The sequence below is a fragment of the Laccaria bicolor genome, genomic scaffold (genome assembly GCF_000143565.1).
Source record: "Laccaria bicolor S238N-H82 LACBIscaffold_49 genomic scaffold, whole genome shotgun sequence".
Lineage (NCBI taxonomy): Eukaryota > Fungi > Basidiomycota > Agaricomycetes > Agaricales > Hydnangiaceae > Laccaria > Laccaria bicolor.
In genome coordinates this window covers 172,772-186,110 of record NW_001889920.1, presented here as the reverse complement: position 1 = coordinate 186,110, position 13,339 = coordinate 172,772, and the positions used below count along the sequence as shown (strand labels likewise).

Sequence of the window (13,339 nt, the reverse complement as noted above, 5' to 3'; positions counted from 1 at the left end):
AGTGAAGACTAGCCCCATCCCAGCCGGTCAGAAGCCCAAGCTCCTCGCTCATTCATCCTTCCTGACTCATAGACTGGGCCCATAGAATGGCGGTAAAACGATATTGCACAAAGTTGTCTCTCATAGGCGCAATTGAAGACCATCGTCTTCGCCATACCCCTAAAGTTGAAGGGCACCAAAAGGCGTGGTTGAGAGGGATTGACCAAGACCAGGTGTAACCGGTAGATGCACCAATGCCATGTGATGGGCATAGTTTGACTTGAGCACGTTCAAACCTCAGCGCAAGGCGCTCCAGCTTCCGTAGAGACACATATGAGTTGGGCGTAGTTCAACATCAAGACAGCAAAACTACTCACCCAGAACGGCCTTCTCTGGTGCAACGTCCAACGTTAACCCTCGTAGAGAGCACCCCGGAGTTCTTGCGGCACTCCAGCCTTGCTTCTTCAGGATAAAATGGGCTGGGAAATCCAACGTCAATTTTTTGTATACGCTGATGGATGACGTGGCCTTACCGCGAACAGGCCACCCCTAAGAGGTGCACTGTCCTTAGGAAGAGAAGGAACGAAAAGGAAGCCAGATGTAACGGTATATGGTCGGAGGCAGGATGTCGGAATCAAACAGTGGCTCAACGTCAGCGTGATGTTATTAAGTAAAATCGAGCCCAAAAGTGGTTGAATACGAGGTACCTCAAGACGCGGAGAGCACTTCAGAAATTGACATAAATATAATCTGGTCTTGCAATGGCATTCCAATAGTAAGGACTAACTATCAAATTACAAACAAGCCTGAATGCCACTAGACAAGAAAGAACATGTATTGCCTACAATCGTAAGCGACTCAATTGGTAATGGCGTTCGTGTAGGAGGTAGTGGCCAATCCGACTTGCTGATTGGTGGTGTCATAGACGGAGTAGAAGCGCTCCAGGAATGCGTAACCGTTGATGAAATCAAGACCTTGACCACTGGGGGTACCAAGATTGCCAACAATCAGGTAGATACTGCCAGCGGTGCCACCGATTTGTGTGTTAAGAGAGCGGGGCCATAGTTGGGCGTTTGGGGTAAGAGCGTAAGAACCCTGTAGTACGCTTGTAAGCCATGAATTGTAGTACTGAGGATGAGAAAACGTACACTATTCGTAGTGAAGACCAGATCCTGCAACTTTGCGAATTGGGCAGGAGTGATACTAAGAAGACCAGTGGTGGTGTCGGGGACGGCACCAGTGGCCGACTTGTACCCGTTGAAAGCGTCGGTGGCAAGCAGGATCAGGGTAGTCCCTATGTAGTATCCAATATGAGGAGCTCTTGTGACGGCTAGAACGAGGACTAACCAGTGTCAACAATACCTGCCGTCAATCGAAGGATGGTCGTTGGACCGTAGTGGATGGACTGGTTGATCCCCCAGTAGGCGCTAGCAGGGTGGGTGTTGGTGATGGGCGTAAAATTGATCTGACCCGTATATTTGGAACTATCAGCTCCACCTGATAGTAGTTTAGATAAGCGCACGACTGATAACTATGCGAAAGTGAAGGTACCCCAAGCAATCTCCCCATTTCCAGAAGAGGTTGGGGTAAATGGTTGGAAGAAGATACCAATTTGGTTAGCGGGGATGGTGCGAAGGTTGTATAGGTTGTCGGTCACGGTTGGGACGACAGTGTTTTTGTCCGGGGACAAAGTGCCTAGGTGGATGTGAGTGAGGAAAGGGGGAGGAGGATACATTGTCGAACTTACCAACCGTCAGGTCTTTCGGGCCGATGCTAGATTGCATGGACGACATAAGAGGGGCACAACCAAGGAGACAAACTTCTCACCCGAGGATACCATTGACAGTGTCGAATGCTTTAGACTGGAAGAGGCTGTCAGACAAGTGCGGAAACTCGAAAGTGCGACATACCTGCGACGCAACGCCGATCGATTGCCTAGGAATGATCAACTGAGGAGTAAGTGTGACTGTGTCATAGAACTCAGTTCCCGAGAAGAATCCCTTTCCATATGAAACAGACTACAGTCGTCGTGAAAGAAGTACAAGGATAGTAATAACCCAAACTTACTACACTATCGCCGGTTTGTACGCTGGAGTTGGTCTTTACGTATTTTTTATTTCCAGAACCGATCCAGGTGTTGGAACTGTTCGCTGAGTTGTCAGCTATGATACGGTTCTAATTATAAAGTACTGACCTTCCTGTGTCAACGACAAGGCTATCTAGAAAAGGTGAAACCTATCAGACTGCAAAATAGCGTAACAAGGTCTTTACGCACAGTTTGTAGGCGGATTGCCAACGCCAACCGATGCGATGTAAGTGACAACCTGATTCGTGATCGGCTCGTTGATACCAGTGTCGGGAACACCGCCTTTCCCGAACGCACGACTCTTCAACGCCCGTGCGCGAGCCTGATCATGCTTGAGGAGGTTGTTGATACTAGTAAAGTTATACTTCTTGGCCAAGGGGAGCGTTACTAAAGATCGGTTGATGACGACTGGGTTGGCAACGACACCCAAAGCAAGGAGAAGGAGCGAGGAAAGGAGCGATAGGAGGGTCATGGCGAAGCTGGGATAAGCAGCAGCCTCAATCGTCAAAGGAGGGGCTTTAAAGACTTTCAATAGGGGTGCCGCCTGAGTCTCGAAGTTGTTCATCCGCCCAAAGGTCTCTGGTTAGGTAGGCGCCCGTAGGTAGATGGTGCGAGGTTAGGGGAGAGCTCAGAACGGATTCGCTGTCCTTGCAGGACTTCTGAACTTTCAAAGGTGCTTCCCTACTCCAAAGAAATAGCTCAAATAGTCGCAAAAGCCCCGTAATATTTGATTATCGCTTAATGGTTGATAGTTATGATCAGAACTGGCGAGGAAACAGTGGAAAGACTGATGGACTTGCAGAAGATGTGGAGGGGAAGCTCAATCACTGATTGAACTGTGCTTTCGTACGTTTGACAACTTCGTTGCGGCGGCAATGGCGCCCGCTCAGAGTGGCCCAATGCAAGTAAATGCGGGAACTGTTCGATAAGAAATTAGCATAGGTGGCTTGCTTTGAGAGGAGAATGCGGATATAAGAATGACCAGGATGTGATTGATCATCGCTTCATAGCTATGATCAATATTTTCGAGGTCAAATCTGTGCATGTGGCACATTTAGAAGATATGGTTTAGCGCTGCGTGTAAATCGGGTCTTGAACAGCTGTGTTGAACACCACCAGAATGACGAGCTTCCAGATCTTTTTTGCCCATGAAGGCGAATTGATTTTGGAGATGGAGTGTGCATGAGATGAGGCTGATGCACACGACGGGGAGTGGAAGGACTCTCCACTTTTTATTGCACACACAAGCAAGTTAGATCCTGAGATGAGGTGTGCATGAAATATGGCCCTTGCACACGATAAGGAATGGGAAGAGTCAAAAGTCGCAGCCTTCTGTCTCTTATTGATCATCTATCACTAGAACCCAGTTGCAGAAACATGGTTTGTCATGGCTGAGAACTATTGTCTTCGTTTTGTGGTGGAGAACATTCGTCTACAACATCGCTGACACGGAAGACCAGGCTGGAAGAAACCGGTTCATGTCGTCGGTGACGGATTCGATTCGGTGCGTAGGAAATAAGGCTCGGTGCGTAGGAATTAAGGCCCCTGCAGATGACGAGAAACTGAGCCCTGCACCCGATGAGAAGTTGAGCCCTGCACACAACAAGATATCTTCGGCCCACGCCACGGTCCTCGATACACTACGCCTCAATTTTGACGATGATAAACATCCGTCTGCAACATCGCTGACACGGAAGGCTAAGAAACAAATCCCTGTCCCAGCCCTTGGCCCATCTTGGAGACAAAGTGCGCGTTGATGAGGCATGAACAGGACGTGGCGCTGGAGAAGCTCTTCACCTGAATCATGCCTAGAGAAGCAGGACACATCGGCCGTCGCTCAAATGGCTAGCAGATGGGGGCCCAGTTGCGAAACTAAAGAGGAATTGGACTGTGAGGAAGCAGGCCTAGGGTTGAGGAATGATAGGCCTGGAACTGGGGGAAGATAGGCCTGAGACCGGGACGAAGAAGGATAGGCCTGGGATTAAGGGAAAGTAAACTTGGGAATGGGGGAAGATAGGCCGGGACTGACAGAAGGTAAGCCGGGACTGAGAGACGGTAGGCTTGGAACTGAGGGAAGGTAGGCTTGGAACTGTGGGGAGGATAGGACTGAGACTGGGGAAAAATAGGCTGGAGTTGGGGCAAGATAGGCTGGAACTGGGGAAAGATAAGCTGGTACTGAGGAAAGATAAACCTGGAAGATAGGCCTGAAACTGCGAGAAGGTACGCCTGGGACTGCGGTAAGATGGCCTGAAACTCAGGGACGATAGGCCTAGGACTGAGAGAGGATAGGCCAAGGACTGAGGAACATAGGCTAGAAAAGATGAGGCCTGGGACTGAAGGAAGAGAACCCGGGACCTTCAAGTTTTGGGACGACAGGAAGTTCGGGAGGCGGAGAAAGGTTTGTGTGTAATTCAAAGGTGCATCGTTGATACCAAAAATTGGTTGAGAGTTGAAAATACGGTGTGGGTGGACCAGAACCTTCGAGAATCTGAATGCCGTCAAGTCATGACGCTCTGCCTGACAAATTTATAAGATGGATAGTCAAACTTGATGTAGATCGCCCACCGCTCGCGTTCTCAGAATAATGGGCTGCGAAGTCCAACGTCAATTTTGTGAATATGCTGATTGATGACGTGGCCTTACCGCGAATAGGCCACCCCAAAGAGCTGCACTGTCCTCAGGAGAAGGAACGAAAAGGAAGCCAGATGTAACGGTATTTGGTCGGAGGCATGTTGTCGGAATTACATAAACAGTGGCTCAACGTCAGCTTGATGAGAGTTGACGCGCGCTTGACGGGTGGCATTGGCGGGGAAAGATATGTGAGCGCATAGCCCGCCTCCGCGATATCGAACGGAAAATCGTAACCGCCGTCACTTCTACAGACATACCACCAATCAGCAAAACTCAAGAAACACATAACAGCACTCACCTAGCAAGCACGCCCACTGATACACCCACTCCGATGACCACCTCCGTCCAATGGCCGTCGGCAGAGACCGCACCGGAAGCAATTAAGACAGCATAAGAGCAGCTATGAGACAGACGGCGTTCGGCCGTATACGTTGGAGAGCCTCTGCTTTGTGGGGTTTGAAGTGGTTGGCTATGGCTGCGAGCGTTGAGGATATAAGAAATTGCGACGAGGGTTTCTTGGTGGGTAACGGTGGCATGCTTGAAGTCCCGAGAAATAGTGAGCTGGAGAACGGGCTTTTACACGCGTCAACGTCGCGGTCGTTTGCGGCAGGGCAATGCGCAAGCCAGTCACGCTCGCAAGCTCTACTTATCAAGAGTCTATGCCACAATAATCACGGGACGAGCCTTATCACACATCCCCTCATGTCAGACGGTCACCAGTCTAATCAATGATAACTTGACCAAATCAGCTCGCATTCTTCTGCATCTCTCTCAGTTTGCTCTCCCAACCTCTCGGCGCCGAAGACGAGTCAATCGTCGAGCTTTCCTTTTCAAACCCTCGATTTTCTACACCGAAATCATGATGACATCAGGAAAAGGGGTGATTTCTCCGATAGATCGCCGGTTAGATCTGTAGCCGGATATAGAAAAAGTAGGCACTGTATTTTAGCCGAGCGCAACATGTAACTGCATTGGTCATGATAGCATGGCCATGTTATTTGATAGTACCTAGAGTTGAGCAGGAAGCAATATCTTATTGGTCGGCTGAATAGTTACAGCCAGATCTATGCTGGCTATCAATGCTATGGATTTTGTATCTATGGTTTCTCTACCCCCCGAAAGCCTCGCCAATGAATACCTGCTTTCCCCTCATCTTATACCTATTGCTAACCGTTGCCTCCATTGCTAGTGTTTGAAAGTCCGGTTCGGTCCGGTTTTTTGATGCCCAGGGGCGTTAACCGTAACCGTAACCGGTCTGCCTTTTCCCCAGAAGTCAAAAGACCAGACCGGACCGCAAAAAGACCGCAGACCGCGGTTTTTTGCAGTCTATAGACTGGTTTCGGTCTGGATCAGTTTTAACCGGTTTATGACCGGTCTTTAGGCCAATATTTTAAAATTATGAATCGGTAAATTTATTAACATCTCTAATAGCTTCAAAACGAGCCCAAGAACATTAAATTCCGTTAGGAGTTGGTGCTTCTATAAAATAAGTCTGGTACATCTATTATTCCCAAAAGTAATTTACATTTTAATTCATATCTCTCTCGTTTTTTTACCAAATCGTACGTTCTTGGGTGCGTTTTAAAGGGTATTTAAGGGGCTATAAAAGACCGGTCCAAACCGGTCAAGACCGGTTCACGTTAACCGGTTTTTTTGCGGTCTTTACATTTCAAAAATAAAAGACCGTAACCGCAGGTCCGGTCTTTTGCAGTCTTGGTCCAGTCTGGTTACAGTCTTTTTCCAGTCACGAGACCGGACTTCCAAACACTATCCATTACGAAGCAAAATAACAAAGGTCCGATAATCGCATACCCAGGGCCCAAGGACCAGTCAAACACAGCGTGTGAAATGGGTCGCCAGAGGTTAGGATTTGAAAGCGGCGCTTGAGGAGGGCTGAAAACCATGTTACTGGCTCTGTGCTCGGATAGGGACATCGTAGAATTTGACAGTGCAATCATTGTTGCTGATGGCCACACGGATCAACACTGCTTTCGTGTGAGCGAGTGAGGTTGAGGGATGTGAGTACGACAGAGTTGTTTATGGATCTGCAGCGGGATGAGGTCAGCGCATGGTGGGAAAGATGGATCTCTGCACCACCTGCAGCTAAGAGCGTGTCGTGTTTGCCTATCCGGAGGGAGGTGAGAGTGTTGGGTATGAAGGGCAGGTCTGCAAGTGCTCAGATTGGCTGAAAGACGTCAGCAGCCTGAAGTGAGTCATACGCAAAGTTGAACGTACCAAGTCAGTATCATACAAGTTTTGCCTGACAATTGACTGATGTTGAACGTAGTTGACGACCCCCGTCTCGCGAGGGCAGATTAGGAGATCTCGTAGCTGCCTGGTGAGGAGAACGGTTGCCGTCAGTGCGTTTGGTTCTGATCGTGCATGTGATCGATGGAGGATGTCATTTGGTCAACGTGGACTTGAGAGATGGGTTGGCATTTGGAGAGGGAGTCATCCAGTTGGCCGGGGCGCTGGTGGCAGATAGCTGGTTCGGTGTCAGTGTTGGCTTGGTTTAGCTGGAATGGTATGTGGTTGTGGCTGAGATTTGTGGTCGGAAAGAGCCACATACCTTGTGAAATTCTGCAACGCAGCCTGTCACCCATCGACAGTTCCTCCACATCAAGATTGAAATAGAAGCCCCACGTCATAGCTTCTGAATAACCCCCCTGCACCTCCTTGACGCTACCTTCCTTTGTCGTCGCCCAGAAGCGAACGAAGAGTGACTGCATACACGCAATCAGGATGGAAACTGTCCGAAAAGATAAGAATCAAACTCACAGTAGAATAGTGATTACAAGGGTTTTAGGATAACGAGGCAAAGCCTGCAGTAATCCCTATTCTTGTGAGGGATGTCAGCCCGACAGATGGGGAGAGTGCAACATACTTACTGTGTTGCAAGGTGGAAATCATTTGGAATGAGTGGGCAGGGCTCAGTCTGACAAGGCCGTGAGGTGGGATGTGTCGTCAAGCGCAGAGGCCTACGAAAACTCTCCTTACCCAAGATTTGCTGGACACTCGCCGATGATCATACCGACCTGAGATTGAATTTTACAATATTGCCTGCTGGTGCAGTGGTAACTATCAATAAGTAAGCCAAGTAATCAATACTACAAGCCCTAGAGTTTGAGTCCCGCTCATTGCACGCATATAAAATAGAGCTCCACGTACTACAATTACATGATATGAAATAGAATAGAATATTTACATTACAATACACTACAAAATGAAATGGACACTAACAAAATCTTAGACTGACAACAATTACTCGAGACTCCCCAAGAATAAGCCGATTCTGCTTTTAGAATATTTCTCAAGCTAGTACCTTGTACCATAGAGATCACATAGAGCTATGTACAACTACGGGAATATGACTCTATCAAACTACATGATGATACAGCACAACCATGCTAAGCTATAGACTTATTTGTAGTGATATGTACAGTTGAGTGCAAAAAGAATGAAGGTTGGTTCATTTTTCTGGTTCTTTCTAAGAATCTATTGTACCTCAAATGTATTTGTGTATTCTTTTACATTATGTAGTTGTGTTACACTTCCCTTGGTATGGACTAATTTCAGTGAAAGCTGGAGCCTTGAGAAGGTTTTTATTCTGGAGGCCATTTTTGGCATCTGAAAAAAAAAATATGCGCTAACTGGGGAGGTAGCCAGAACATACCTCTGGTCAACCTGAATGAGCCTATCAAAGAATTAGTTAAAAATACTGAGCAGTTATGCTTGTAGAGCCTCCAGAAAATGGTCATTTTGTGCTATTTTGGTTATTTTTGGCCTGTTTTAGACAAAACAAGCCATTTTCCAAAGCCTCTACAGACTGAACTGCTCAGTATTTTTGACTGATTCTTTGATAGGCTCATTCAGGTTGACCAGAGGTATGTTCTGGCTACCTCCCCAGTTAGCGCATATTTTTTTTTTCAGATGCCAAAAATGGCCTCCAGAATAAAAACCTTCTCAAGGCTCCAGCTTTCACTGAAATTAGTCCATACCAAGGGAAGTGTAACACAACTACATAATGTAAAAGAATACACAAATACATTTGAGGTACAATAGATTCTTAGAAAGAACCAGAAAAATGAACCAACCTTCATTCTTTTTGCACTCAACTGTATTTGTCGGTGTATCTACCACAAACTATATATCAGGGGGCTCTCGATGGCGCTACCAGCACTATCACGTCTACATACCGCAATATTGCAAGTCCTTTTTTTCCTGATGGAGATGGGTTTGCACTTATCCTTGGACCGTTGGCATAGTCTGTTCGGGGCTGGTAAGTGTCTGGGTTGCATAAAGTGCCGGCAAAAAATACTGCGGGTCACGATTTACCAAAAAGATGAGGCTAGATTATTAATTTATGGGGGTAAATAAACACCTTTTTTGTTCTCAAGTTAATGAGGAGGTTCTTCTGCATAAGACACCATAATGTTGTGTGGTTCCTCGAACGAGGAGAAAAGTTACAGAGAGTTTGTTCCTGAGTGCCCAAAAATAGACTGTAATATTAGTATATTACCTCATCAAATTTGAGAATCGTGGCACAGCGCGACAACACTTCCTCGAAACCACATCATTTCCATCCAAACTCGCAGAAAGTCTATGACTAAAGCCACACCAACAAAGCGGGCACGGATCGTCTGCCTGCGAGAGCGGAATGTCCCCATTAAGGACATTGCCCAAGAACTCAGTCTCAGCGAGGACACAGTCCGCCGCACGTTCAACAAATACCACGAGAGCCACAACTTTTACTATACCCCACCACATCCAGGTCGTCCCAGAAAGTTATCCAAGCGCGACACACGCCTTGCCGTTCGGAAGATTCGGATGGGGGTATATCCTGACGCATCCAAGCTACAATGTGACCTATTCCCAACCCTCTCTGTCCGGACTGTGCGCAACGTCCTCATCTGTGAAGGCCTACATGGCCGCCGTCGTCGCCGACGCTATTTCCTCACACCAACTCACATTAAGAAGCGACTGGCATGGTATTTACTCCATCAGAACTGGACCGAAAAAGACTGGCTATCTGTAGTCTTTTCGGATGAGAAGAAGTTCAATTTATTTGGGTCAGATGGGCTTCAGTGGTGCAGGAGGGGAGTTGGAGAAGAGTTTGATGTGAAGAATGTGAGGACAGAAGTCAAACATGGAGGGGGCAGCCTCATGGTTTGGGGATGTATCACATTGAAGGGGTATGGTGAGCTCCATCTTGTCGAAGGGATCATGGATAGTGTCCAGTTTTGTGAGATACTGGATGAGTCACTCCTCGGTACCCTAAAGACGCTGGAGATTCAAAAAAAGGGAATGATTTTCCAGCAAGACAATGATCCCAAGCACAGATCCAAGTACACAACAACCTGGCTGACACGTAACGGAATCAAGACACTTCCATGGCCACCTAACAGTCCAGATATGAACCCAATGGAACATGTCTGGTCTCAGCTCGACATTAGACTTCGCCAACGCCCACAATACCCAACCAATAAAGTTCAGCTTTGGCAGGCCTTGGTGGATACATGGGCAGAAATGGAGGATAGTTACTTGTTCTCGCTTTACCACAGCATGCCCCAACGCGTGGCAGCTCTTGGACTTGCAAAGGGAAGGTATACTCGATATTAGTCCTTGTATTAAAAATTAGACTTGCGCGCCTTCATTTGACCGAGAGCGCTTCATTCAAACGAAGCGACTTTTCAGAGTTTACTTCCTAATTTGGATTGAAGCTGCCCTAACATAAACACGATACGACTTATGCCTGTTTGAAAGGATATTTCATCATTCTCAAACAAGCCACCATGTATTCAGATATGAACCAGAAAAGCTCTGGCTTTGAAAGGCTGTTGAAGTAAAAAAAATTCTCACCCGCAGTACTTTTTGCCGGCACTTTAGGTGCTGTCAAGTTGATTAGTTCTTTTTGAATTCCTCGCCCAATCCGCCAAAGGCGGAAAACTCCGCATCTTCAGGGTGTTGTTGTGTTTGAGGGTGAGCTTTTTGGACGATGTTCCAACACATAGGTCGACTCCCCCGTTGTCACTGAGATTTCGTTGATTGCTAAGCTGCAAATAGTCAACATCCTCTTCCAGCCTTTAGAGATATGTTCCAACAGTGCAATCCGTTCACAAGGATGTCAGTAACCGCAAGGGTTGTGAGGACTTGTTCAGTAAGTTACTTCGTACGCGTTGAGTATCCCCTTTACCAATCAAACTCAGGTACCCAGATCAATTCTCGGTGATGTTACAATGTGGTGGTATGTAGTGATTGCAAGCAGCACACGACAGTTTTGGGGTGAGGACATGAACATTAAAAGCAAGGTACCTACTATTCTATTTTCAATCCTGCTGTATGCTGATAGAGCTTCTGAACAGAAGAATTCCAATGATTGCGGAATCACTCAACGACTCTTCCAATACTCATTGAAGCACATCTATACAGATCTTTCCTTCTTCCCATTCACTATAAGCGCTGGTCCAATCTCTTTAACTCCCCTGATGGTGTGTGTTTATCCTTACAGTGTATGGCGATCCCATTTAAAAAAATGAAGTCAGCAGTCCGTGCCTCTGCATTTTGCATAACCTGAAGGCGCTTCAATTCCAGCACCTGCTTCCACAGCTACGTCAGAGGGTGCGCATCAAGGAACTACGCTCGATTTAACGTGCCTTCAGCATAATCACACATTCCGCTGGCAGTCTTTCGAGCACGGATTATATTGAACATAAAAGGGGACGCCTTTGACCGTGAGGCCTTGATGTGAATAGTTACGATGCACTCCGTAGTTGGTGAAAGCTCGGTTTATTGCATGTTTTTAGGCTAGGGTATGGTAAGTTCTGTCCCACTACCCTTCTCACGCTGTTTTGCAATTATATTAATCCAAGGGGAATGACAGAGAGAATGCTAGAGAATGTATTTCATATGAGTGCTCTTCTTTCCGGTGCTCCGACGAAAAATGAAATGCAAGCCACTTGAAAGGGCACGTACCCTCGAGAAACATTGCAAAAAGAAGGCACCTCTGGCAAGGGGTGGAAATTCAGTCTCGGCTTTATCCACATAACCATCGCACCCAGTTCCCGGTCATCACTCACTTTGGTTAACAAACATTCAGACAAATTACACACCTGGTTCTTCACATTGTTAGTCACCTACGAAGCCAACCTGAAAGACGAAAAACAAAAAGTTGATAGTGCTGGAGCAGCACAACCACCCAGCTATCAGACTCAGAGTACATTGTGCTTACACCCTGGTCCGAGTCACCTATCAGGTGCTGACACCCATTTGTCAATCATTGGACACGTACAGTATCATGCAGAGGTAAGGTGCCTCGCCAACCGAGCATGGCAATGACAGACAGAGTCACAGACTCGGAACCCCCAAATCGCCGACTTCCTAAAGGATTCAGGGGCATTCACATACACAGGAGAGAAGAACTCCCTGATGTTTCTTGTGACCTCATGTCAAAGATTTGGGGTGACATTGTACGTAATTTTGAAAGTCCAAGAAACACTTGTTCACGTGTATGTAAATATCAAAGGTGTGCGACTCGCAATTGCCCGATCGTCCCAAGAACGACGTCCCCAGATTTAATGATCTTTGCCACTGCTTAGGTATAAAAACTCTGCAACTTCACTTCAACTCCCTAGCACTCCCATTATCGACCATCACCTGTACCACACCCTTGGCTGTAGTCCTATGCCTTATTTTCTGGAAGAATGCACTTTATTCATTTCCATAGAGAGTGCAATTGGCCACTGTGGATTAACCCACAAACCTTTTGTCTGATGCAAAACCATATATAAGAATGGGTCTTTCTATTGATTTCGGTTTATTCTATCAATGAAATGTAGATTGTGCTTCTCTATGTCCAAATATGTGTCAACAATTCACAGTTTTAATTCTGAGGAGATATTTATGTCCTACAGCTTTGTTTCTCCCAGAAAGAACCTCTCAAATTTGAGAAAATACATATTTGATAATGTTCTGACACTCCTACACTAACTGGGCAAAAAGATTGTCTGATCATTTTTTGGACAAAGTTGGTGCTATAACATGAGAATCAAACATTTTGAGAACTAAGCTCTAGTGTATAAAATATAGCTAAGGAGGTGTAGATTGTATATACCAAGTCTGGGGATGAAAAATTGAAAACTCAGGATAAGGCAGGGCATTGACTGTGACAAGTGCCAAAAATGGGATGTAACAAAGTGTGAAATTCTGAATGACTGCAACCTACTGAAAGCAATTCACAACTTGAGGAAGAGATATTTTGAACACTGGATCTCCCTGCTATTATTATTTGTTTCATAAAGTCTCTGGGCTAGAAAATTTCATATCCTCCTCTAAACGGTAAATTTGAACTTATTCTCCATTTTATGTATTTTACACTCAATATATTTTTTGGAATGGGGTAAAATGACTCCCTATTGTTGTTTGTAGTGTGTATAATACAAAAGGTAGGTAGAAATGTTAAAATGAACATTGCATGATGTCTGTAGAAGTTAATTCCCAGAGTTTTTCTGGAAGTAAACAAGTATCTACAACATTGGTCCTTCTTTTCTGCAAGAAGAAAAAATGCTACCATCCTTTTGAATTAATCCATGGAGACTCAGGATGTCTTTTAAACAATGCCTGAAGTATAGCATGATAGCAAATAAA

General features: G+C 46.1%; 6 protein-coding genes across 6 annotated transcripts; 2 read left to right on the top strand and 4 right to left on the bottom strand.

The window, feature by feature from the left end:
• Window positions 1–837: 837 nt before the first annotated feature.
• Window positions 838–2,537, bottom strand: LACBIDRAFT_254624 (uncharacterized protein; the record flags this gene model as incomplete). Its single annotated transcript, XM_001887900.1, has 10 exons — window positions 838–1,074; window positions 1,128–1,273; window positions 1,327–1,476; window positions 1,531–1,674; window positions 1,727–1,752; window positions 1,807–1,841; window positions 1,890–1,997; window positions 2,047–2,122; window positions 2,174–2,198; window positions 2,255–2,537. 10 exons carry the CDS (start codon window positions 2,535–2,537, stop codon window positions 838–840), a joined length of 1,230 nt encoding a protein of 409 aa, XP_001887935.1.
• A 648-nt stretch (window positions 2,538–3,185) lies between these two features.
• Window positions 3,186–3,877, top strand: LACBIDRAFT_333297 (uncharacterized protein; the record flags this gene model as incomplete). The annotated part of the gene is made up of 3 exons (XM_001887930.1): window positions 3,186–3,241; window positions 3,426–3,811; window positions 3,837–3,877. 3 exons carry the CDS (start codon window positions 3,186–3,188, stop codon window positions 3,875–3,877), a joined length of 483 nt encoding a protein of 160 aa, XP_001887965.1.
• A 1,199-nt stretch (window positions 3,878–5,076) lies between these two features.
• Window positions 5,077–5,232, bottom strand: LACBIDRAFT_310995 (uncharacterized protein; the record flags this gene model as incomplete). Its single annotated transcript, XM_001887899.1, has 1 exon — window positions 5,077–5,232. The coding sequence occupies one exon, from the start codon at window positions 5,230–5,232 to the stop codon at window positions 5,077–5,079; it is 156 nt and encodes a 51-aa protein (XP_001887934.1).
• A 594-nt stretch (window positions 5,233–5,826) lies between these two features.
• On the top strand, window positions 5,827–6,028 carry LACBIDRAFT_310994 (uncharacterized protein; the record flags this gene model as incomplete). The annotated part of the gene is made up of 2 exons (XM_001887929.1): window positions 5,827–5,836; window positions 5,886–6,028. The coding sequence occupies 2 exons, from the start codon at window positions 5,827–5,829 to the stop codon at window positions 6,026–6,028; spliced, it is 153 nt and encodes a 50-aa protein (XP_001887964.1).
• A 395-nt stretch (window positions 6,029–6,423) lies between these two features.
• LACBIDRAFT_310993 (uncharacterized protein) lies at window positions 6,424–6,654 on the bottom strand (the record flags this gene model as incomplete). The annotated part of the gene is made up of 1 exon (XM_001887898.1): window positions 6,424–6,654. One exon carries the CDS (start codon window positions 6,652–6,654, stop codon window positions 6,424–6,426), a length of 231 nt encoding a protein of 76 aa, XP_001887933.1.
• Window positions 6,655–6,872: 218 nt separating this feature from the next.
• On the bottom strand, window positions 6,873–7,606 carry LACBIDRAFT_333296 (uncharacterized protein; the record flags this gene model as incomplete). The annotated part of the gene is made up of 4 exons (XM_001887897.1): window positions 6,873–6,881; window positions 6,932–7,068; window positions 7,266–7,445; window positions 7,585–7,606. 4 exons carry the CDS (start codon window positions 7,604–7,606, stop codon window positions 6,873–6,875), a joined length of 348 nt encoding a protein of 115 aa, XP_001887932.1.
• Window positions 7,607–13,339: the final 5,733 nt, after the last annotated feature.